This window comes from Canariomyces notabilis, assembly GCF_033297395.1.
Source record: "Canariomyces notabilis strain CBS 508.74 unplaced genomic scaffold N656scaffold_24, whole genome shotgun sequence".
Classification (NCBI taxonomy): Eukaryota; Fungi; Ascomycota; class Sordariomycetes; order Sordariales; family Chaetomiaceae; genus Canariomyces; species Canariomyces notabilis.
The window spans coordinates 138478-162301 of NW_027041846.1; the positions used below are offsets into that span (position 1 = coordinate 138478).

The window sequence follows — 23824 nt, forward strand, 5'->3', positions numbered from 1 at the left end:
GTGCACCACCAGTCTCAACCCAAAAGTCACACAACATGCGGCACACCCTACACATCTGGCGCCAAGTTAGACCGAACAATAGGCACCTTCCCATTCACGTACATTCAGACATCATGAAATGGTGTAGCGTCTGCATCAACGGCTAATGGGCCAAGTCCATCAGCTGGGTATCACAAGCCTAGCTGTACGGTTCTCAACTGTGCCGGCAACGGAGGAGCTCAATACGGAGGCACAAACTGCCGGGCAAAGGCGAGCTGTCACAACACGAAACATGGACCAGATCTGTAACCACTAAACCCAAATAACCAAACTCCATATGTACAATGCGAACCGGCAAAGAAGCCTCAAGGGAATCCACTAAGAAACACTACTACACGAGCCACCCAAAAGGTATTAGTATGCAACATCGCAGATGGGCCCTCTATCCGACAAACCCTCAGGGGAAAATCAGTGCACCGGCTCGTCAGTCGAGCGCCTTACAAACCCAGGCTATTCCGCCGAAATCAAACAAGATACAAGCCACAGAGGCCCAGCCTTCCAACCTCCCCGCTCAGTCCGCCTTGCTGCCGTTAGCAGTCGACCCCAGAAGCGGGCCCTTGAACGCCTTGGTCGCGTCGTCGAGCCTGAAGTAGCCACGTGGCCGCCTTATCCTGCCACGGAACCACGAGGCGCAGCCAAAGGCGATGCCAAGCACGCAACCCGAGCTGAGGTACGGGTGCTCCCGGAAGGTGACCTTGATATCAAAGAAGAACTTCTCAAACGCCGAGATAGTGAACTTCGGCTTGATCTTGGGCGGGTTGGCGGTGACCTTGTTGAGGGTCTCGAGGATCGAGGTCCGCGAGGGGACGATGGGGTTGCCGGTACTGGTCTGGTCCCAATATTGCCGGTTCTGTGCGGGGGTTAGTTACGCCTTCAACAAGGGAATTCCGAAGAGCTTACATCTTCGTCATTGATGATGACTCGCTCGCCGTCCTTGACGTCAATGCCGTAGTGGGTGCGGATCCAGCGCTGCCAAAAGGCGCCGTCGACCCACGCAAACGTGACCTCCTTGCGATCGGACCGGTCCATGTTGATCCTGATGTTCTTGGCATTGCGGAGCGCTCGCTGGTCGCCCCGGTCCTCGGCCTCCTCAATCCGCAGCTGCTTGGCGTCGCGCAGCTCCTGCCGCTCGAGCTGGAAGAGCTGGATCTGCTTGTCCATCCACTCGTTTGCTGCGCTCTTCATCTCGCGGATCGCGCCGTGGAAGGACTCCTCGTCCTGCCTATTGAGGATGCCGAGCACAACAATTTTGCGGTCCATGACCTCGCGCGCGTTTGCCGAGGTGAGCTCTGGAACGAGAGGCAGCCACACAGACCTCATCCAGCCGAGTACCATATTCGTATCCCGCATCTCTCTCGGCGAGAGCGGCGTGTAGTATGTCGGACGCCCCTCACGAGAGACGAGCAGCCGCGGCCAAGTGGAGATTTTGAACCGCTCGTACATCTTGGGGTCCCGTGTCTTGACCAGCTTAGCGCGGCCGATCAGGCTCATGGGCAGCCGCTCAAGGGCCATGAAGTCCTCGCTGGTGGTGGCGTGGTCGTAAAAGTAGACGAAAATAACCTCCTCCTTTTCCTCGAGCGCCTTAAACGACTCAAAGTCGACGTCATCGACACCGCTGACGAGATCAACCGCCTTTTCGGCGTACTGCTTGAGATCGCCGAGACCGCGAAGGCCTTCGTATTCGACACGCTCGCTGCCCTTGAAGAAGAGAAGAGTCGGGTAGCCCCGGAGACCAACATCCTTGCAGAGGCGAGATGAGACGTCGCAATTCACTTCGCCGATATTGAGCTTGCCTATCATCTCTTTGGCCAACTGCTCCCAGACGGGCGCAAGAGCCTGGCAGTGATGGCACCAGGGCGCGTAGAACTTGACAAACCATGGGTCCTGCGTCATGCTCACCCTGTCCTGGAAGAAATCTGCCGTCAAAGGGACGGACATGCCGTCGGGGTTCGGGGTGGCGGCAGGCTTGACCGTCTTTGCCGAGGGCGGAGTGTACGGGACTGCGGTGGGCTTCGACTTGGCGGTTGAGGCATCGACGGACGGATCGGATGCCGCCGCGGTTTCCGTATCCGTCGCGTCAGCCTCAGTGGTTTTCTTTCCTTTGGCCTCAGGGGATGCTTTGTCGCCTGGCTGGGGCAGCTGGATGCTTGCAGGCCTTGTCTTTGGCTTGGCCTTCTCTAGCGCATCCTCCACTGCGCCGCTCAGCACGTCCATGTCCTTAACGCCCTTGAAGGTAACGATCGGCTCGCCGTCCTCGTACAAAATCGTCGTTGGCCATGACCGCACATTGTGCTCGAAGCACAGGTCATGAAATGCCTGGCAGTTGATGGCTGCGAATCGGAAGTCGTAGAAAGTCGTAAAATCGGCATCTTTGCTTGCACTACCGGCGGGGGATGAGGTATAGTAGAATTCGTACAACGTCTGGAACGTGGGAGCAAAGTCCTGGCAGTACGGGCAGGAAGGGCTGGAGACATTAGTACGCGAGGGGAAATCTGTCGTGGGACAGTAGAGTTACCTGTAATGCTTGACCATCAGGTACTTAGAGGCTTTCATCTCCTCGGCGGCGTTGTGCGGAGTTATCTCCAGCAATGGAGGCACCTTTTTGCCGTTGAAGTATGTCGGCTCCTGCGGCTCTTCATCGTCATCGACATCCTGCGCAACGGCGAGGGCGGCAGCGCCAAACAGTAGCGCAAGGTTGAGCAACCGCATTGTCGGTTGCCCGTGTGTGAATGCGCGTTACGCCGGCAGAACTACTAGTAGTGCAAAGTGACACGCCGTCGTAAACACGAGTAAGCAGCTGGAAATTCGTCGTCGGGAGGGATTTCTCGTCGATGGCGGTTTAGCCCGGCATTGAGCCACTCTATGGAAACCGACTGCGCGGCCGCTGGGCAGGATGCTCTCAACTGTCGTGTAATTAATTCGATATTCGTTGTCAATATGGAAAACGGTGTACGCTAGAGCCCTGAATTCGGGGCTGTCGTCGTCGTCTTGAAAGACTTCGCGCAAGGGGCAACACTGCGGGCAGGGGACTTCTCAGAAGGCGATTGCCTTGTGTTCGATTTCCGACACGTTCGGTTTCCTGCATCTAGCCAGGTCTTTCTGACCGCCTAAATTCCCAGGCACAAATCCACTCACATAAGAGATGAAACCCCACCAGTCTTTCCAGTTTCCACACACCCCTGTCTTTGCTGGCACTGCAGATGATCAAGCGATTGGCAGCTGGTGGCGCGAACCGTTGACAGGACTCCAATTCAACTGGGAGAGTGCAACAACACAATGGAGAGAGCAATCAAACGGCCTGCGTCTTTCGATGGAGATGGCGTTGGCGATGGGGATCAGCCTGGTCGAAAGTCAACGCCACTGTCACTCACTCACCCAGTCAGTCCTCCCATGAAGAAGCGTCGACTCGCAGAGGATGCCGCTGGTCAAGCCGCAGTGCACTCCCAAACCTTCCGGTCCCCGTTCCAATTGACCAGGATCCGGGACCTGCCCCCAGAGCTCAATAGGGATACGATTAGCCTCAAAGACATCCTAGGTGACCCGCTCATATCAGAATGTTGGGAATTCAACTACCTTCATGATATCGATTTCCTCATGAATGCCTTTGATGAGGATGTCCGGGGCCTCGTTAAGGTTCACGTTGTCCACGGGTTCTGGAAGAAGGAGGACCCAAACCGGCTTGAACTGCAGGTAGGCACTTGATTATCTGTTCAAGTGGACAGACCTCTCTGTCCTCCCGGAGTCCCTAACATGTACAGAATATGGCATCTCGGTATTCCAACGTCAGCCTGCACTCTGCCTTTCTCCCCGAGATGTTTGGTACTCACCACTCCAAGATGATGATTCTACTTCGGCATGATGATACGGCTCAGATAGTCATCCACACCGCCAACATGATTATCCGCGACTGGACCAATATGACGCAGGCCGTCTGGCTCTCGCCGAGACTTCCTCTCATGAAGTCCTCGCAGCAGGAGACCAGCCAGGAGCATAGAGTTGGCAGCGGTGCCAAGTTCAAGATGGACTTTTTGAACTACCTTCGGTCATACGATACCCGCCGCGTTACCTGCAGGCCCATCATTAGCCAGTTAGAGAAGTACGACTTTTCGGCTATCAAAGGCTCTCTTATTGCTAGCGTGCCGGGGAGGCATAGCATTCATGACGAGTCACCTACAAGATGGGGATGGGCGGCTATGGCACAGGCCCTCAAAGCGGTGCCCGTTAGCCCAGCCAAGTCCGAAGTTGCCGTCCAGGTTTCCTCCATCGCTACCCTGGGCCCTACAGACAGCTGGCTGAAGAATACCCTTTTTAAAGCTCTCGGCGGTGGGCGTGGCACTGGATTGCAGACGCCAGAATTCAAGGTAGTATTCCCAACCGCGGACGAGATCCGAAAATCCCTAGATGGGTACGCCTCTGGGGGCTCTATCCACACCAAGATTCAATCCTCGCAGCAAATGAAGCAGCTCCAATACCTCAAGCCTATATTCTGCCACTGGGCGAACGACTCTGCGGATGGCACAGACCTTGGGGATGCCATTATAAAGGAAGCAGGCAGGAAACGCGCAGCCCCGCACATCAAGACGTATATACGCTACGGAAACATGTCAGACCAGACCATCGACTGGGCGCTAGTGACCTCGGCGAACCTATCCAAGCAGGCGTGGGGCGAGGCAGTCAACCAGGCAGGCGAGATCCGGATCTCATCATACGAGCTCGGGGTTCTTGTTTGGCCCGCTCTCTACGCCGAGGACGCGGTCATGAAGGCAACGTTTCTGACCGACTCGCTCGCGGAAGCGGACAACAAGCCAGCGGTGGCGCTCCGGCTGCCTTATAACCTCCCGCTGCAGCCATACGGGAAGCAAGAGGTGCCATGGGTTGCGACGGCCAATCATTCTGAGCCCGATTGGATGGGCCAGGTTTGGAAGCATGAATGAGGAGTGCGGATGCTCCCCAGCTCGGCCGAGTCGCAGTTCTACGGATGGAGCTAGCCCATGGTTTAGCTGAACTGGGTTTGCAGCATTCAAATATGAGCTATGAAGAGAGAATAAGCTTGCTCTGCCCGACAATGGTCGCTCCCGTCCATGCTTGCACCTCTCGCCTGCTTGGCCCACCACTCCGCACGTCTATTGCCCGCCGACGGCTTCGGGCTCCTTGTTCGCGTCGTAGCCATACTTGGTCTTCATCTCCTCGATCTTGGCAACGTACTTCTCCTGGGCCTGCTCGGCCGAGATGCCTTCCTCGACAACCTTCTTCCAGGCGTTGTACTTGGCCTTGCCCTGCGGTGGTGTGTCAGCGACGGCCGGTCCTCGCGAGAGAGTAACGAACCTTGAGGTCGAACATGCCCGGCGCGGCGGCGCTTGAGAAATCATCACCTATGGCGACCTTGTAGAGACCTGAGCAGGCGCCGTTAGTGCTTCTGTTCTGTTCCCGGGCACAAGGTTTGTGACGCACCGTAGATCTCGAGCAGATCCTCGTTGCTCGGCTTCGAGGTCAGCTTCTTGGAGTCGACCACGGCCTTCTGGAAAGCTTCGCTCTGCGCGGGAGCCATTTTGCGTTCACGGGATTCAGGTAGATACTTGAGGGACTCTATTCGGCCTTTGGAATTCTTTCACGATTTCTGTGCAGAAAGATCGAGCTGCTCTTGCTGCTGCGGGGATTCGATGGCTTTGTTGAGTTTGGCGGGGTCAGCAGGCGCGGGGTCCGACTTCCTTGGTAGACGCCCTGGTCCCGCCCAACGTGATGCTCGAGACCCACTAGCTTAACCAGCTACGACAAGCGTGCCTCAGGTACGGTATCGGTGTACGGAGGTATCGTACAATACATTGCACTTACAGTTGCTGTACTGTGCTGTACGGGGTAGGTACAGTACAAGGTCCTTCTCAGGACGACGCAACAAGGACGATGGATACGTTGAAATTAGTGGAACAGCCTACTGTACCTAGGTAAGTGCCAAAAGGGGACTGAGACCTTCGAACACCGTAGGTAGTGTAGTGAGTTACGTGTGTTCAATTGCTCACAGCTTTGCTCCACCCAAGGCCCACACTGTGGGAGCACATGAAATTGAAGAAGTCACGGAGTAACAATACAGAGGGAGAGAAGGACAGGGGAGAGAAGAAGGCGATCGAGAATCAGGGGGTTACTCTTATTATGGATCTATTTCCTTGGTTACATCCAGTTCATGAGCTGACCTTGAAGTATATGAACATGTTGGCGAGATGAGATACCTTAAGAAAACAGTTACTCGGTCCCGAAGCCACCGGCGATCGGTCTTGTTCGGGCTGCCAGGGGCACGGGCACTGGGCATCCGAACATGGATTAGCGCAAATGATACAACTCCCGTCCCGTCCCCATCGGCCCATCGGCGGCCAGCCGCTCCGTGTTCGCGGATCTCGAGTTTCAGTTGGCCCTATCTGCGGCTTGCGTTCTGAGGAACCAAACTTCTGTTCCCTGCTGCAACTGTATAGCTTATCCCAAAGTAATCATCAGGCGACCAAACAATGTCGGCCATGTTGTGACGCGAATTCCCCTGTTTGGTTGCTAATGCGAGCTCCCGCCATCCAGAACTTGCGAGCTGTCGTGGGGAAAGACCGAGGACCAAAGACCGAGCCCGGATCGACGCCAGGGATTTGGTGGTCCCAGTGCGCTGCAGCAGTGCCGTACCACCAGGCACAGACTATTTGTAGTTAGGGTCCTGCTGACAAACGCGCCAGCGTTTCTCCTCGACCTTCTGCCCGTTGCTTGAAGTTGCGTGGCACGAGGTAGGGATAACAGCTGCAGCCGACTGGAATCTCGGGGATGCAAGGTGCATTGCTTTGTTCTGGTGGGAGCGGCGTTGTCCGTGGCGGCTGGTCGATCTGACTGCATTAATAGATGAGGCTGCGACCACCCTGGATGCCCGAGAGTTTTCCTTCGGTCTGCTCACTAACCCCATTGTTTTACATTCTCTTCTGTTTTCATCTTCATCAACTCAACCTGCAAACTAACGTTGATATCTGTGCGGAAACTTCACCATTCAACACACCATGACCAAGACGGTGGTAATTCTGGGTGGCTCCTTTGGGGGTCTCCATGTTGCTCACGCGCTGCTCAAAAAGCAGCACAAAGATGTTAAAGTCATTCTCGTGTCCAAGGTACGTAGATGCTGGATCCGAATGAATCACGTGATACCCCTCGTCGTGACCACTGGCTAACAGCTTTCCAGAACAGCCACTTCTACTGGAACCTCGCGTCCGTTCGAGCCATCATCCCGGGCCTCATCAAAGACGAGGACATCTTCAAGCCCCTTGAAAGCGCCCTCTCCCGCTACCCCTCCACATCGTACGAGCTCCTCATTGGCACCGCCACGGCCGCCGACTTTGACGCCAAGACCGTCGATGTGACCGTCTCGACCGACAACAGCAGGCGTACGCTGACGTATGATCATCTCGTGCTTGCCACGGGTTCCCGCTGCCCCGAGCCCACCTCGCCGTGGAAGGCCTCGGGCAGCTACGAGGAGGTGCTCGAGCATCTCCACCAGACCGCCAAGAAAGCCAAGGCCGCAAAGCACATCGTGGTCGGCGGTGCAGGCGGCACCGGCGTCGAGGTGGCGGGTGAGCTTGCATATGAGTGGGGCAAGACCAAGGAGATCATCCTGCTTTCTGCAGACGACAAGGTGCTGGGCGGAGACGTTACGGCCTCGGCGGCGGCCAACGAGCTGAAGAAGCTAAATGTCAGCATCAAGTACGGCGCCCGTGTCGACAGCACCAGCACAAACTCCGAGTCCGGCAAGACCGAGGTAAAGCTCGCAAACGGCGAGGTCATCGCGACGGACTTGTACCTGTCGACCATCGGGGTGGTGCCCAACACCGAGTACGTGCCCGCCAAGTATCTCGCCGGCAAGGATAACTACCGCACCGTGGTGGTGGACGAGTACCTGCGGGTCAAGGAGACCAAGGACGTTTGGGCCTGCGGCGACGTCGTCAGCAAGCCCCGCGCGGGCTTCTTCATCACGCAGAAGCAGGCCGTCAGCGTCGCCAAGAACATAGAGGCCGCGTTGGCCGGCAAGGAGCCTGCTGTTGCCAAGGGACCGCCGGTGGATATCTTTGCGTGCGCGGTTGGTCGGGGACGGGGTGCTGGGCGGATGGGGTCCGTCAAGCTGCCCAGTTTCGCCGTGTGGCTGGCCAAGGGGCGCACGCTGGCGATACAGATGGTTCCGGGGTACATTGACGGGAGCGTTGCGTAGGCGGCAGGTAGGAGGAAATCGATACCCAGGGCATGATACTTTAGCAGTGTAACGTGTTTCTCGTTTCAACGAGGCACATCGTAATAATACCACAAATCACCGTCACATTATATCCGTCTATCTCCCCGCCTTCTCGTCCTCAATCTCCCTCCTTAACTGCTCTAGTACCTCCTGCCGCGTCCGCAGATGCGCCTCTAGCCCCTCAACCTGCTCCCTCACAGTCTGCAGGTCCTCGCTCACGCTCTTGAGGTTGCTTCCCGTCCTGATCTTGCCGTTGCCCTCCTCCAGATCCCTTAACTCCTTGCGCTTGTAGTCCAGTAACTGCTCCAGCTCGCGCTTGACCAGCGCCGGCTTGGAGTCGCGCTTGCCGCCCTTGCGCCGTTCAGCGGCGGCCTCCACCTTGGCAATCTTCTCGTCCAGCTCGGCGAGCTGCTTCTTCAACCGCACCTCCTCCCACTCGGCATCGCTCTTGGCCGAGCTAAAGTCGGTCCCAGCCGTCTTGAACCCGCTCCTCCCGAGGCGTGTCAGGTACTGGTCGCCAAACTTGGCCTTGCGGCCCGTGCTCGTCTCGTCGTCCGCCTTGGTCGCCCAGCGCGACTTCGCGTTGTCGACTTGATAGTTGATCTGATTGCGCTCGAAGCTGGCGCGCAGCGAAGCCGGAACCGTCCGCGGGATGCGGAACCCCTCGTGGCGGTAATTGAGGATGTGCAGGAATGCGAGGCAGGCGTCCTTGTTAATCGACGGCGCCGCCGATGGGTTGATCAGGTTCCAGGCGGACCGGATGTCGGTGTCTGGCACGTCGAGGGACTCGTAGAGGTCTTCGAGAGAAGAGACTAGGGAGAGGGGTTAGCCATCATGTAGCGGAAGCGGGCTTGGTCATACTCACAGGCCACTTCGCCCCGCATGTCCCGGTTCTCCTGGTAAATCTGCTCGTACTTTGCTTTATCGGCTGGGCTCATGTACCAGTCAAAGCCATCCTTGAGACCGGGTGAGTCGTCGTCGTCCTCGACCTGCTCGAACTGCACGGCCTTGCCCGTTATGGCCCGGCTCGCCTGCACGAGGTGGGCTTTGGACTCAGGCACGAGCCAGTCCGGCAGCGAGGCGGGCACATCGGTGTATTCGCCATTTAGCAGGTCGAAGATGATGCGCATGGCAACGCAAAACTCCTCAAAGTCGAGGTTGCCGTCGTTGTCGACGTCGGCCAGGTCCCACACGCGCTCTAGCTGATCATCCCGCAACCCACTGTTCTTGAGCACCGGCGCCGCCTGCTCACCAGTAAGATACTTGCCGCCATTTGTCCTGGTTGAGAAGATGTTCCAATACGTCTCGATCTCCTGAGCCTCGATGCGTGGCGCCATGATGGGCGCTGGGATATATGGTGCGGTTCCGGGTGTAGTGCAAGGAGGACAAGGGGGAAGGCGTGAACAATCGATGTTGTTGGCGGATCGGCTCGAGGTTCCCCGATTGCTTGAAGCGGCGTGCACGGTTGATCTCCGGCGACTTTGGAGCGCGGTTCTCGGTGTGCGGAAGGATGATGGTGATACCTAGAGTAGGGACGTAGTGTAGGGAGTTAGACCGGGGTCTTGCCGAACTGCTGCGAGCTGACGTTCACTGCTGTGGATCTGTGGTTCCCTGTATTCGTATGTACTCCGTACAAATGGTAATTACACCGTGGGTCGTGGGTTCTGGCCAACCAGAGCATGATCCCTGATAGAATCCCTGTTACCTAGCCCTTGGCCCCTTTCCGCGAACCCCTCGGGCCTCGAACTCCAAATTTGTCCATCCTTAACCTCCGTAGCACCCTCTCGCACCATTCCTTGCAAAAAAAGATATCTGCCTTCATTCCTACAACCGAAGCGATCATAAAATGCTTCGCAACGTTTACCAAACACTGAGCATCTAAGCGGGCCTGAAAATGCCAACCAACCCGCGAACTAGCCCAACTTCACGCCAAGTTTTGCGGCTTTGCCCAAACGGCATTCAGTTCTTCCTCCGTTCGGGGTGTCGGGACAAATCCGGATTCCTCCGCAGAAGGGATTTTGACTTGTGAGTTCTCGGAAGCATTGCAAGTCAGTGCCATAGCCGGAGAGCCGCCGACGAAGAAAGCTGTGTTGTTCCGGTCGGGCGAGCGACATCTTGAGATTGCGCATCGCCTTGTTGCTTGCGTCTTCTCTTCCGCGGTTCAGCTCCGATCGTTGGGATGTACTCCCACATGACGCCCGTGGCGATAATCTCGAACCTGCCCCCCGTCGCTCCGCCGGGGTGGTATCTCCGCTCTTCAGGCCTGTACTGCCTATCGAATTCCGATCTGGTCATCTCGTACCCCTCGGACGACCTCATGCGTGCTTCCGGATCAGCACTGAAGTGTGCCCGCCTTTTGGGCGCCCGTGCTGTCTGCTCGGACTGCTTTGCAGGGGCAGAGGGAGTTGCGCCAGGCAGTGTTGCCGAATCTTTATCCCTGCTTCGCGGCTTATTCAGATCTGTTGCCGGTGGTTTGCGCCGTGTCCCAGACTTTCTGGGTTTCCAATCGTCGTCCTCTTGGGCTTTCTTCCGGACCCTCTTTTGACCCCGAGGATGGGGTCTTCGACGCCCGGACGGATAGTAGAGATCGGGATCCGGTGGCTCTTCCAGCACGTCAACGTCGTCCTCATGGGCCTTCTTCCGGATCTTCTTTTGACCAGGAGGATTCGGTCGTCGACGCCCGGACGGATAGTAGAGATTGGGATCCAGCGGCTCCTCCAGCACGTCAAGATCTTCATAGAACTCTTCCTCCGATTCATTCTGGAGGTGATCTAACCGCTGGTTGGTTTGAGCCGGCGTCGCAACCGGAACCAGTGGCTCGTTCTGGACTTGGACTTTGCGAGTTGGCTCATCCTAAGAGGCCATCCCCTGCGCAGCGCCAGACCAGATGCTTCCGAGGTCCAGGACCTTAGAGGGTGTTAGTATCTTGACCAAGCGGCATTGAGAAGGGAAGGGTCTCACATCGTCGCTGGAGACACTCTCGGTGTCTCCGCTTGAGTCATCCGAGCACTCTCTGTGTTCATTTGACTGACTTAAGTCTGTAGAGAAGTTCGGATGAGTGGATTAGTGTCGGTTCCCGGCTCCCCGAACCTTCTCGAGAGAGGTGTTTGAGTCTGAGTGGAGGGTCTCACCGTTCGTCTGGGCCTTGACGAGCTCAGATGGCCCTGGGCCTGGGTAGTCAAGAGGGAGGCTGGGAAAGGCGCAGTGCGCTGCAAGATCTGCCCGAAAAATCCTTGGGGGGTGAGCCCAGATGGGCCGATCGGCCGTGATGGGCCGTCCGTCGTCCTCCCGGTAACGACCAGGGCGTCGGTGCATCGAGGTCGCGCGGAGCTGCCTTCTGAGGCTTCCGCCGCTGCCATCCGTCTCTCCCATCCTACCCATCATATTAACACGCTTTCCTGCAGGCAGTTATAGGAAGCAATCTTACCAGAGAGTCTTAGCCGCCTCGGTCGCAGCCGAACCCGGAGGTGAAACAAAGTTGGCATCGCCAGATCCATTCAGATTCGGACCGTTGACCGGCGTGCCTGGGGGACCAGAAGGCGGGTACTCAGCCATGGTTTCTATTGACTGGATGGGGTGAAAGGTAATTTGGAGTTGGATCTTTGGAAGAAGACGGTGATGGGAGGAAAGGTGGAAGTGGATGGGTTGAAGAGAGAGCGGGAGCGTTGACTTGTGATGGTGCTGTTTGGAAACCAGTCGACTTGTGCGGAAGAACAACACTACGCGTCACGCGCCCTACCTACCTTTAACCAAGAGACGCGTCGCCTCGCGCCAGAGGAGTCATCGATAAGGGCTTCCGATAACAATGTGAAGCCACAGCTTCCATACAGGTTGGCCCTTGGCCTAGTTGGCGGTGATTCTGTTGAACCCCTATTCACGTCTCTGCTGCCAAAGATACCTACCTACAGCACCTACAGCACCCACAACCCCGCGTCTGCTGGCGTCGATATCTTAGGGACACTGTTCTGCTCAAACCCCCATTGCTGTTGAAGAAGACGCCATTGTAGGTACCACACTACCTTCACACATGTTAACAGTGGCCACAAGCAGAGACAGAGACTGGTGGTTTACACAGCTCTCTTAGGTCAGTATTCTCCGATAGTATAATGGACTTTGTGCTGTGGACATATGTCCCCAAGATATGAAACCGTTCTGTGTTTAACGGTCTTTTATTTGGAGATCTCTTTATTTGGCGTTCCCCCACTACAACACACTACGGGCATGCTTGCATCCAGCACGGAGAATGTGAAGACAAACGCCATCGTAGTTATCATTGATCGCCGCGGCGACTAGCTCCATCCCACTAACTCCAGGCTGAACCGAATTTACTCGACAAAACAAAAACAAAGATCACTTCCTAGACCCCTCCCCGTCATTGGCCTGCTCCTGTGCTTCACGCCTCGCCTTGGCGCCAGCTTTGAGCTTCTCCCACCTCTCACGGTACTTTTCCACCGTCTGCTGCAGCTTGACGTGATCCCGCTCCAGCTCAGCCATCCGCTTGCCCAGCTCGGCAAGCTGCTCCTCGAGCTCCCGGTTCCGCCGCCGCAGCGCCTCGTCTCCGGGGCCGGACCCGTGGCCCGCGCCTCCGCTGGAGGACATGGGCGAGCCGGGGCGCTGCAGCCGGAGGCTCTGGGCAAGGGCGAGGTGCGATGTCTGCGAGTTCAACTCGAAGGCGTGCAGCCGCTTGCTCACCTTGTCGAGGACGTCCTTGAGACTGGCGTTTTCGAGCTGCAGCTCCTCGAGCGTGTTGCGCAGATCCCTGTCGCCCCGGCTGCCCCTGCTGCCGAGGCGCTTCCGCAGCGTGGGCGACAGCGGCGGGGCGGCGGTGGCCTGCGACTCGCGCGCGTCGACGAAGTCGTCGTCGTCCTCGTTGTCGTCAGCATCGTCGTTGCCACGGTGTAGAGACGCCGCCATCCGCCGTTTTTCCTTGTTCTCGTGGTTGAGGATGCTCGCGTACGAGGCTGTGTGGCCGCTGGTGGGCACCACGTAGAAGGAGTCGCTGGGGCCGTGGCCGTCGCGGGCGAGAGAGCGCAGGGTGGCGCGCGAGTAAATCTTGGACAGATCGGGCTCGGCGGTCGAGGTGGAAGGGCGCTGTCGCGGTCTCCTTGAGGCCGGCTCCGACGGGACGGTTGTAGTCGCTGCGCTGGTGGATTCCTCCGAGATGAGCGGGAGTCCGGCAAATGCCAGAGGGGCCGAGAGTCGGTTAATCAGGCTCCCGAACGTGTTGTAGAACCTTGAGAATCCATCCTCGCTAGGTGCTGAGCTGTCTGCCTCGGACTTTGGAGACTTCGGGGCCTCTTGGACCGTGTCTTCCTTAATGACCGGGGGTACCCAGCTCGGCTTCCGGGCGTGATCTAGCGAGTCGGAAGCCTTGCTCCTAATCGAGCCTTCCCTGCGCGGGCGCGCCTCGAGACTGCCTGGGGCCTGGTCATTGGACACGCTGGGCGTCAATGGCTGGGTGCTGTACCTGGCTCTGATGCCGCGGGCAGAAGCGAGGTTGCTTGCGATGGAAGACGAAAGATTGCGACCCGGGTACCTTGGGTGAGCGAGGGTTGGCAGCGGTTTCACTTGGGATGCTTGCTTTGATACGGGCGCCTCTTCGCGCGGGCGGGGAGTCTTAGAATCATCTAGGCCGCTTCTCTCCTTTTCTTCCTCTTCCTCGATTATGTCGTTCTCAACGCTGCTGTGGCTTGGCGGACCGATGGGCAGCTTCAGCAGCTCCGACAGGCGTTTGTGGTGTTGTTCGAGCAGTTTCAGAGTCCGCAGTGCCTCGATGCTGGTTGTGCTCTTGGATGCGTTCGCAAACTCGCCGGCCGCCTGAGCGTGCTCGCTGATGGCAACTGTCGTGTCGGCAGAGTGGGTAGCGATAGCGGCGGCCCGGGCGTGGTCGTGTGCCTAGCAAGTTCAACGTTAGCGGGCCGGGCCAAAATGGAAGGGGCGCCTACCTACCTTGGTCAACGGTGATGACTCCATATCTTAAATCAGCTCGGTCTCGATCTCGGCCGCAATCGCCGCCATCCACAGCAACTGGTGATTAGTGGAGGTTTCTTGATTGAAGAATGACTGGGGTGTCGTAGGGCTGGAGATTAGTTGTTAGGGTGTACGTATCTTGACCCTCAAATGCCTGCCACCGGCCCACCGAATGCCGCAGATCTGGGCTCAGCGTTAGACAGTATCCGTAACGTTACCATCTTACATGTACTGTACTGTACAATACGAAATACGAAGGTACGCATGCTCGGACTTAAAAGTTAACTTCATTGCGCAATGTAACCGCAAACCAGGCTGCGAGACACAAGGCAGAGCAGGCTGTTACCTGTGACGATATGAGGGGTTCGATTGCTGGCTAATCCTGTCATCTACTGCAGTGCACCCAAAGATCATTATCCAATCTCTTTCCCTCAATTCTTTCAATTCTTTAACTCTGCGAAGATCTGACTTCTTTGCAGCTCCAAACCCGCCAAGCTCGAAAACTTGCTGGGATACGGAGTACATCCATACATCCACCTCTTGGCGCCGCCATGATGATGACATAGCTGTCGGTCTAAGACGCCCAGCAGCTCGCCGAAACACTGCTCTACCACCACCAGCAGCCGGACACGCTGTCACTGAGCTATGGACAGCACATCAAACGGTATCTCAAAGCTTCTGCCAAAGGCGATCGCGGCAAAGCGACGTCGCACCAGACCCCTGTCAACCAGCAGTGATGATGTTCAAGGCACGCCGCAGAAGGGCAGCCTCGCCAGCCACAGCGCTCCAGCCAGCGACGTAAGCTCCATCGACGGCAGCCTGAACAGCCAAGAAAATGGAAGAGCACAATCTCTTGAATCGGATCCAGAATTGTGAGTTGAGCATTTCCGCATCTTTCCTAGTGAATTGTCCAGTGGTTTTGTACATACTCTGTACACAAGCCACAGTGTTACTCTCGACTCGTAATGCGCGTATTCCGCGTATTCCGCTGCCGACATACGAATACCTTAGCTAGTGCTGCACTTGGGTCCCGCCGTCTTGGCTCCAGCTTCAAGTTGAGCTCCAGCAATACCGTTCGTTAGCTTGTCAGCGTCTGCGCCTCCCCCAGCAGCAGCGTTGCTTGCTCCCCGTTGGCCCTCGTCGTTAGCCTCAACATCTCATTTGCATCTGGTCTCCGGTTTCATCCTGCATTCGTCATCTGTTATTTTTCTTCTTTTGGATATTCTGGAGAGGCTGGCCCCTGGTTCATCCCAACAACTGACCCTCGCCGGCAACCGCAGTCCCACTTCCGCCTCCGCTTCTTCCCGTACACCGACTTCTTCACTGGCTGCCCATGAGGCTCACAAGCCAGATTCGCTCGTTTCAAACACGCCGTCCAACCCATCCGTGCAATCTTCGACGCTGCCCCGGGACAGCACCGAGAGCATTGATTTTGCCCAGTCATTAGACCGCAGCAGAACCGCGCTTGACGCTCCCCAGTCCCGACCGAAGCGGTCCTCGTCTACCAGCCGGCTGAGAGACGTGTTCAAGGCAAAGAAGAGCTCAAATAGGGCGCTTGACGACGAAGAGAAGCCGGGGCTGGAAAGGAAACCGGACGAGCCCCCGCGCCCAAGACCCGAGGAGCCCAAGCCGGCATCCATCAGCAACACCACCCGCCACCTTTCTCGGGGTCAGAAGCCCGAGCCCTTGAAACCGCCGCGGACGCCGCCGACTGAGTCTTCCACCCCTGTGATTGTCAACACACCGCCCACGCCAACTGATTACCAGCCAGACAGCGCAAAAGGTGGGAGTGCACGCTCGACTGATGCATCTGCGGGGAGTATGATTGCCCAACGACGGAGGGCAGATTCCGGAGCTGGCCCCAGCAAACTGTCCAACATCATATCCGCCCCGCTGACGCCCACGCCCGAAAACGGCCCTGCATCGCCAAATCCCGCCGCCACGTTTTTTTCATCCATGTTCTCGGCGGTCCAAAACACTGCTAATACACTCGGCGCGACCATCTCCAACTCGACTTTATCTCCTGCGGCTAAGAACAAGGGAGGACCGCCGTCGAAGGACCAGCCAGAGAAAGGAGAAGACACTGTCGAGGTTGAGTCGGCGACAGCGTCACGTCCATCTACCGAGCCCAAGGAGCCAGCCGTCAAAACCTTGGGGATGGGAGACCTTAGCCTCAGCCATCTGGGCATTATCGACACGGGTAGTGCTGCGCCGAGCCCCGTCGCCCACCGTTTCGCTGAGTCTGACACTCGAGCGAGGTCTGATTCAGCGCCCGCCGAAGCACAAGCTGTTACCGCGGATTTGCCCGAAGACTCGTTGGATTCCCGGCCACGCTCACTCAACGAGGCTGCCGGCGGCGAGCGAACACCACCTACCGGCAGCTTGTACGAAGGTAAGACGGGTGTCCACCGTAGCGGCAGCATACGGAGTGCCATCGGCCACCGCAGGAACCGTGGCAGCAGCGTTGCCACCCATGGGACTACGGGCACTAGTGGGACCATCGCTGCAGCCATCGCGGCCGCTAACTCTTCGATCAGCAACCCCGCCGCTTCCGGGAGTGCCCCGAAGCTGACGGGGTTTGCTGTCGCTAACAAGAAGCGCAATCGTGATTTCCATGCCCTTTTCAAGAGCGTGCCCGATGATGACTACCTCATCGAAGACTACAGCTGCGCTCTCCAGCGCGAGATCCTCGCGCACGGACGCCTCTATGTGTCTGAGGGCCACCTGTGCTTCAGCAGCAACATCTTCGGTTGGGTGACGACGCTCGTCATGAGCTTCGACGAGATCGTCTCTGTCGAGAAGCGGAGCACGGCCCTCGTGTTCAAGAACGGCCTCGAGATTTCCACTCTGCACACAAAACACATCTTTGCCTCGTTCGCCAGCCGTGACACTACATACGACCTGATCATCAAGATTTGGAAGCTCGGCCATCCACATCTCCAGAGCTCGCTCAACGGCGTCCGCCTCGAGGAGCCGGGCGGCGACCGGACCGAAAAGATTGAGACGGCATCTGTGTCCGCAGTCGGCAGCCATAGCATATCGGGATCCGACGCTGAGAGTGATGATGGCGACGATGTCTATGACGAAGACGAGGATGACGAAGAAGGACATGATGGTACCCAGCCGTCCGATGGACCGGGTCCTGAGGTCGCTGAGAAGGCTGTCGCACGTAAGGTGTCTGGCCCCGCGGCACCCTCCGAAAAACCGGACGAGGGCGCGCCTGCAAGCGGCGGCGACTTCCCTGGTCCCGCTACCCACGCGCCCACGGACTGCGGCGATGCGGGCACGCACTATGACAAGGTCATGGGTGACGAGGTCATTCCCGCGCCTCTAGGAAAGGTGTACACGCTCTTGTTTGGTCCCGCCTCGGCAGCATGGATGGGTAAGTGGCTCACGACAGACCAAAAATGCACCGATCTCCAGATGGACGACAAGCGTGGCCTCTCGGAGGAGGTGAAATCGCGTACATACTCGTATATCAAACCGCTCTCGGCATCGATTGGCCCGAAACAGACAAAGTGCATTGTGACGGAACAGCTTGACCACATCGACCTCGAAAAGGCGGTCAATGTGTCAGTCAGCACGCAGAACCCTGACGTACCGAGCGGCAACATATTTTGCGTCAAGACCAAGTACTGTCTGACGTGGGCCGAGAACAATGCCACGCGAGTTCAGGTCAACTGCACCATAGAGTGGTCCGGCAAGAGCTGGCTGAAAGGTATGTGCCCTGCAAGTCCCCATCTGATATCCCCTGCTGACAACATCAGCCGCTATCGAGCGAGGTGCAAACGATGGCCAGACGCAGTTCTGCAAAGATCTCTTTGCCGGCCTCAAAGCCGCCGTGTCATCACGCCCACGCACGGGCATCAACGGCGCTGCTCGCGGCAAGAAGCGAACGCGCAAGAGCAAATCGGCGCAGGCGTCCAACCTCGCCAGCGATACCGAAGACGTTGCAAAGGTGGTCGCCGAGCAGAACTGGGGCCTCTTTGAGCCTGCCCGACCCCTGCTCGGCCCTGTCGTCGACATCATCCGGCCCATCCTCACAGGCAACGTCGTCTATGGCCTGCTTGTCGGCCTGCTTGTGGCGTCATGGTTCGGCTTCGGCGCCCGGCCTGGCGTTCCTCCGCGCTACGCCCACGATCTGGCCTATGCCAGCTACCCGCAGCGCATGGCCGCGTACGAGGAGATGTGGCGGCGCGAGGAGAGTGATCTGTGGGAGTGGCTTGAGGAGCGCGTGGGCTTGGATCGCCTGGGCAGCGATCCGCCACCGAGAAAGCGGAGCGTGGATCCTCGGACGGTGGAAGAGAGGCTGCGTGAGCAGAGAATGGATGAGCGCGAAGTCAAGGAGGCAATGCGCGTCACTGAGGAGCATCTCGAGGTGCTCAAGGCGGTAGTCGATGGGCGAAGGGCCCAAAAGGTGACACCGGGACAGTGACCTTCAGGAACGGCAGTGTGGATGGCGCCGTGGTGTTTTTCTTCCCATGTACTCCTTTTCATCTGGGCTCGGGTCGTGACTGGATCTATTGCTTGCATCAAGCGGGTTGATTCTGGCATTCGTTGAACGGTTTTTCCTTTTGTCGATACTGATGACAAGACGCGTGGATAGCGTAGCTGTGTGCTGGCAGTTGGCAATGCATCAAAAGCTCATGGAGTTTTGGACAGTGAATTGGAGCATAGGTATGAGGAATGTGCATAGAGTGGACTTGCAGGAATGCTCTGGTGATCTGAGATCTCTTATGGTCTGAATTCGTTTCTGTATCAATTTGGTAAGATACGTAGCAGCATTCCAGCCGGACTCCTTCGAGTTGATCTTGCTCCCCTGTTCACCCACGGCCTGCGAGCTAAGTCTAGTCTTCTAGTTGCCCTCGCTGACTCGGCCCAAGTCTATCACCCTCGCATCAGAGATAGGCGGAACATGAACCGCAGATCAAGGAGCAGAATCACAACACAGGGGTGAATTCCAATAAACTGTGCCAAATCCATATGCTTGCCCAGTCCCACCGTTAATAATAAGGTACCAAACCTATGAACTTCTCGTAGGAGCCAAGACAGACCAAGTCATACCCGCCATATATAGAGTGCTCCCTATCACTCATTCCCCCAGCATATCAAGTAGACCAAGTGTAGTTATTGTCCATGTGTTCTGTAAACGGTCCTTTAATGATGAAAACAACCAGCTGCTAATATGCTCTAAGGATATTCATCATCCGATGTCGCCTCTCAGACTCGGCAGGGAGATAACAACAACAAAGGAAAGGGTTAGAACAAAACATTCAAGATAAAAGAGAGAAGAAAGCAGAAGGAAGAAAAGTATGTCCCGTGTCAAGCTCTGGGAGAGTCCTGACCGTAATTCACGGTCGAGTAGGGTGGCCTTGCGCGGGTGGTAGTATACCCTTACTGAACAGCGGGGAAAAGAAACTGGTGCTCGTGCCGTATGCCTCGGGCTTGTTGGCCAACACGGTAGCCTTTGCGTTCTGGAAGCGGTTGAAGCAATCGTCGAGGACGTCCTCGACCGGCTGGTTGGCTCTGACGACGCCCGTGTCGAGCAGTTCCTGGGGCCCGCCTCGTTAGTCACAGTCGCCTCTACCCGAGCGAGATCGAGAAGCCCATGTCCATATCATGGCATATTCTAAGCGGATCGTTTATCTAAATAGGTACCTTTAGAAAATCCTCCACCCTCACAAACTCAACCTTGTCCATCCTGTACCGGTCCGGCAGCCCGCTGTTGTGCATCAGAGCCAACAGGCCGGCATTGACGGTGTTGACGGCGCCGAGGACGGTGATGGTGTCAACCATATGTGACTCTGCGGCGCCGAAAGCCGTCACGGCGGCGCCGACAACGAGTTGCAGAATCATCAGCGCCCATCGCAGCGTGCTGAGAACCAGGTACAGCATCATGTACTTGGACCGCTGCGTGATCACGTCTCGGTAGAGGCCCTCAGGCATGCCCTTGGGAGGCCAGTACCAGCATGTCGGGTGTACAACTTGGTGTGTTTCTTCGCCCTCTCGGATCGCTCCTACGCCATGCGCAACGCGTGCCCTAGCCAAACATTATCAGTCGTCTCGTTTTACCCTCTTCTTTACAGTCCGCAGACTCCAGACAGCAACAGTGGAAAGGACACGGCAATCACTGTATATAAGTACATACCATTCCTCAGGGGTCAGCAATCTGTTCTCGGAGGGTGGTGCATCCGGGCTGGGTTGGGGTCCCGGCGGCGGCTTCGACATGGCTGTCTTTGAATCCCTAGACTTGAGTGTAGAATTGGGAGGATGGCTGGGCTCTTGGAGTCGAAGATGATAGTTTCAGTCTGGTTGCTTTTCTGCAGGCCTTGATCTCTGGTGTCAATGGCCATGTCGGTGAAAGCGCTTGTTCGCCAGAAGTCCAACATATACTAGCCAGATCCGAGCTTCAAAGTTGACCCAGGAAGGCCAGCGCATCGGCGGAAAGAGCCATGGCGAGGCACCTCATGGCCAGTAGGGCCGGCCAGGCGTAGGGGAAGAAGTGGTCTTTGTGGACAGGTTCCAGCCGGGCTCCTTCCTCAATTTGCCATCGCTCCTGCATAAATCAATGCCTACCTAATAGAAAGCAAACATCTGCCGGCACACGTCAACAGCGAGGACAAGATGTCGGTAGCAAGATGATCGCAGCCACCCGTCTGCAATGGAGTGCGGTCGACACCCACGTGCTGGCATTAGCAGAGTGGTGAAGGCAAGTCCCCTAAGCAACTGTATGCTCCAGCACAAAACACGGACCTGAGTGAGCCAGATTGATGAATACAGTAGTGCACTCTGAGTTGACCTAGCTAAAGCAACTGAACTCCGAGCGAATCAACTCCCTGAACCCTTCCCCTTTCCGGTGAGACAAATTCGAGATACAGAACACATGCCGTAATACGTTCATCCGGCGCAGTTGGGAGTAAACAAGGGAAAGGTACATCAATCAACACAGGTGGAAAGGCCTGCCGATACTTGGATCTGTCTGTCCCCACATGTAGCCTTTGTCAACGGTTTGCGTCCCGCCGCTGCTAACTCAAGGACCGATTGTTCCCTTCTAAAAATTGCCAATTTTCCTCTTGATGCTATTCCATGCTGGAATACCTCCAATCGCCCTCTAGTAATGTTGGCAAAAATGGATTGCTACTGGTCGCTTGGCTAATCCACAGGGGATCGGTCAAATGACGTCAGTGACCCATTCACCAAGGGCTGCCAATCACGGTTGTCTTTAGGAGGCGATCATGGGCTCCTGCTCGGGCTTGTCAGCGACGGCCCGCTCCGGGACATTGACAGGCTCCGGGACATTGATATGCGCGGGCTTCAACTCCTCCTTGGGAGCAGCAGGGAAGTCGGACGGCTTGAGATCCGTCTTGTGGTTCTGCTGCTCGTGACCGCGCGAGCCCTTGATCAATGCTTGGGCCTTGGCTGTGTAGTCGCCCATGTACTGCTTGGTCACTTGAGTGGCCTGCTCGGTGCGCTTCTGCGCAACGGTGCGCAGCTGAGCCGTCTGAGCATTGACAATCTCGCCCGCGTGCTTCAGTTGGGCGTCAATAAGCTCCTGATTGGTGGTGTAGATGAGGGGCGCGAAGAAGGTCACGGTGGTGGCGATCACGGCCAGGCCCCAGTACGGCACGATTCGGACAAGATAATACGAGAAGAAGGCGGCGAGAGCGGCCTAGCTGCGGTTAGCTTGGTCTGACGCCATAGCTTCGGGAGCTTGGGCGTCAAGAGTGGATACGTACCGCGGCGGAGACCCAGACATTCTCAGCAAACAAGACGCGCTGGGACTCGATCACGAAAAAGTTGATAAGCTCGTGGACATCGCCAATCAAACTATCGAGCGTTTCTCTGGGAACTGTGTAGTACTTTCGCGGACGGAGTTGAGTAGCAAAGCCGTTGTTCATGAGCGCCTTTCCGGCGACTTCGGCCGCGATGGTGATGGCCAAGACCATCCAAGTGAGCTTGAACATCCACCGGAAAATATCCAGGTACCTAACCGAGAAGATAAGGGAGACGGCGGTGGCATACGCAATGGCCGAAGCACCTGCAGCGTATCAGCAATCGCGCCATACCTCGGCAGCATCGTGTATGTGGCATACGAGGGTTGTTCCATGACAGGAGCTCCGAGAAAAAGGAGTGGTAGTGCGTGAGCGGCTGGCCGGTGGCAGCCCGGTGATCAGGGGTATGGCGGGCGGCGGCGAGCTTGGAAAGCTCGGCCGATGCCTTGGCGGACTCGTCCATGACGTTTTGAGCTACGGGACCTGCAAGGATTTTGGTCAGATATAATCGTCAAAGCAAAAGATCGGCTTTCCATACCGTTGGTGATGGTGTTGTAGGCAGATGTGGCATCTGGAGACGACGTCAGTTTGGCTCAAGCGTGCGGAAGCGTCATGTGTCGTCGAGCTGTGAAACACTTGCACGGGTTAGCCGGGAGGTTTATCATTGGTCTGGAAGCACGCGACAGGACGCAGACACACGCACCTTACTGGCTTTGAAGGCATCCATGCTGGGATTGCCGTTAGCGGCGCCGTCAGCCATTTCAATTGATTATCGCTGGTGGTCCGAAGGAGAATTGTCGAAATTCGCGATGTCGAAAGGATGATGAGCAGCAAGACGAGTGACGGGGTCGTGGAATCGCTGGCTTCGCTGCAGTTTGGGACCAGGCAACACAACAAAGGTGTTATGGGGCCTTCGGTGCTTCTTTGTGCGGTGCGGAAATGGTCTGTAAGGGCTACGAGTAAGCTGCAGGGAGGAAATTGGGCAACGGAAAGGAGCAGTAATTATTTTCGAGTTTGAGATAGGCAAGAAGCGACGAGGGCTTTGGGACATAAAAGGGTTATCATTTCTGGCTTGCCAAAAACCTGCCAAGCGGCCACGGTCAATGACGGGATTGTGGAAGCTCGGGCCAGCCATGTAAGCCCCACGCTGAGCCAGTTGTAATGACATGACGTTTCCCTATTGTCATAACCGACTTGAAATCGTCCTTCAGTCTGAGGAATACTATCCTGAGACGAGATATTTACATTGGGGTTTCCGATATTCGTCCATATCTTTTTTCTCTAGTTAATCGTGATTGCGCTTCCATTCCGCTGTCTCCTTGCCTGCAGCTATTAAACAGTTATATACTATTAGGGGAAGAGGTATAATCGTATAAGTCGCTAGCCAAGCTGCCCGCTTTGAATTATCCCAATGGATGATCTCATCATCCCACATGCAGCAGCGTCCCCCGTCATGCAGTCAAGTACAGTACCTACAATACGGAGTACGCTCTATAAGGTACTTTAGTTATGGGTGTCTGGCATCCCTGGCAGCCCCTGAAGCCATTCCCCGACGCCAAATTGATCATGTAATTTCCAATATCTGCCCGCCGATATCCTCCACTAGAGCGTTCACAGGACGGCTACTCAATTTGTTTCGGACGTTAGCACAGTTGCCATCGTTTTGGTTCATCGTTGCGCAGGGAGTGTCTACGGAATCCGGATACAGTACAGATTGTTCGGCGAGCTACGTATCGGTCAATGCGTACCCTGCCCTGCCCATTGTTCAAGTTGGCCTGACGCACCACTGCCATCAGAGGCA

General features: G+C 56.6%; 10 protein-coding genes across 10 annotated transcripts; 3 read left to right on the forward strand and 7 right to left on the reverse strand.

The window, feature by feature from the left end:
• Positions 1-75: 75 nt before the first annotated feature.
• N656DRAFT_782776 (thioredoxin-domain-containing protein) lies at positions 76-3099 on the reverse strand. The gene is made up of 3 exons (XM_064815823.1): positions 2555-3099; positions 940-2503; positions 76-889 (listed from the first exon to the last, which is right to left on the reverse strand). Exons 1-3 carry the CDS (start codon positions 2746-2748, stop codon positions 551-553), a joined length of 2097 nt encoding a protein of 698 aa, XP_064667129.1. The 5' UTR covers positions 2749-3099; the 3' UTR covers positions 76-550.
• Positions 3100-3235: 136 nt separating this feature from the next.
• On the forward strand, positions 3236-5317 carry N656DRAFT_782777 (phospholipase D/nuclease). The gene is made up of 2 exons (XM_064815824.1): positions 3236-3729; positions 3798-5317. The coding sequence occupies exons 1-2, from the start codon at positions 3316-3318 to the stop codon at positions 4971-4973; spliced, it is 1590 nt and encodes a 529-aa protein (XP_064667130.1). The 5' UTR covers positions 3236-3315; the 3' UTR covers positions 4974-5317.
• On the reverse strand, positions 5162-5591 carry N656DRAFT_782778 (putative fatty acid binding protein; the record flags this gene model as incomplete). The annotated part of the gene is made up of 3 exons (XM_064815825.1): positions 5491-5591; positions 5365-5432; positions 5162-5315 (listed from the first exon to the last, which is right to left on the reverse strand). The coding sequence occupies exons 1-3, from the start codon at positions 5585-5587 to the stop codon at positions 5163-5165; spliced, it is 318 nt and encodes a 105-aa protein (XP_064667131.1). The 5' UTR covers positions 5588-5591.
• A 1470-nt stretch (positions 5592-7061) lies between these two features.
• On the forward strand, positions 7062-8260 carry N656DRAFT_715552 (FAD/NAD(P)-binding domain-containing protein; the record flags this gene model as incomplete). Its single annotated transcript, XM_064812052.1, has 2 exons — positions 7062-7169; positions 7241-8260. The coding sequence occupies 2 exons, from the start codon at positions 7062-7064 to the stop codon at positions 8258-8260; spliced, it is 1128 nt and encodes a 375-aa protein (XP_064667132.1).
• A 117-nt stretch (positions 8261-8377) lies between these two features.
• Positions 8378-9618, reverse strand: N656DRAFT_770884 (actin cytoskeleton-regulatory complex protein end-3; the record flags this gene model as incomplete). The annotated part of the gene is made up of 2 exons (XM_064813810.1): positions 8378-9093; positions 9147-9618. 2 exons carry the CDS (start codon positions 9616-9618, stop codon positions 8378-8380), a joined length of 1188 nt encoding a protein of 395 aa, XP_064667133.1.
• Positions 9619-10980: 1362 nt separating this feature from the next.
• Positions 10981-11810, reverse strand: N656DRAFT_326403 (uncharacterized protein). Its single transcript, XM_064809254.1, has 3 exons — positions 11413-11810; positions 11243-11319; positions 10981-11188 (listed from the first exon to the last, which is right to left on the reverse strand). Exons 1-3 carry the CDS (start codon positions 11663-11665, stop codon positions 11135-11137), a joined length of 384 nt encoding a protein of 127 aa, XP_064667134.1. The 5' UTR covers positions 11666-11810; the 3' UTR covers positions 10981-11134.
• A 647-nt stretch (positions 11811-12457) lies between these two features.
• On the reverse strand, positions 12458-14356 carry N656DRAFT_737593 (uncharacterized protein). Its single transcript, XM_064812748.1, has 2 exons — positions 14231-14356; positions 12458-14176 (listed from the first exon to the last, which is right to left on the reverse strand). Exons 1-2 carry the CDS (start codon positions 14252-14254, stop codon positions 12632-12634), a joined length of 1569 nt encoding a protein of 522 aa, XP_064667135.1. The 5' UTR covers positions 14255-14356; the 3' UTR covers positions 12458-12631.
• Positions 14357-14653: 297 nt separating this feature from the next.
• Positions 14654-18980, forward strand: N656DRAFT_782783 (uncharacterized protein). Its single transcript, XM_064815826.1, has 3 exons — positions 14654-15123; positions 15532-17969; positions 18019-18980. Exons 1-3 carry the CDS (start codon positions 14897-14899, stop codon positions 18684-18686), a joined length of 3333 nt encoding a protein of 1110 aa, XP_064667136.1. The 5' UTR covers positions 14654-14896; the 3' UTR covers positions 18687-18980.
• A 188-nt stretch (positions 18981-19168) lies between these two features.
• N656DRAFT_737600 (uncharacterized protein) lies at positions 19169-20482 on the reverse strand (the record flags this gene model as incomplete). The annotated part of the gene is made up of 3 exons (XM_064812749.1): positions 19169-19803; positions 19910-20291; positions 20400-20482. The coding sequence occupies 3 exons, from the start codon at positions 20477-20479 to the stop codon at positions 19603-19605; spliced, it is 663 nt and encodes a 220-aa protein (XP_064667137.1). The 3' UTR covers positions 19169-19602.
• A 991-nt stretch (positions 20483-21473) lies between these two features.
• N656DRAFT_791729 (uncharacterized protein) lies at positions 21474-22783 on the reverse strand (the record flags this gene model as incomplete). Its single annotated transcript, XM_064817009.1, has 5 exons — positions 21474-21920; positions 21988-22289; positions 22345-22506; positions 22562-22615; positions 22723-22783. 5 exons carry the CDS (start codon positions 22781-22783, stop codon positions 21474-21476), a joined length of 1026 nt encoding a protein of 341 aa, XP_064667138.1.
• Between the last annotated feature and the right edge of the window lie 1041 nt (positions 22784-23824).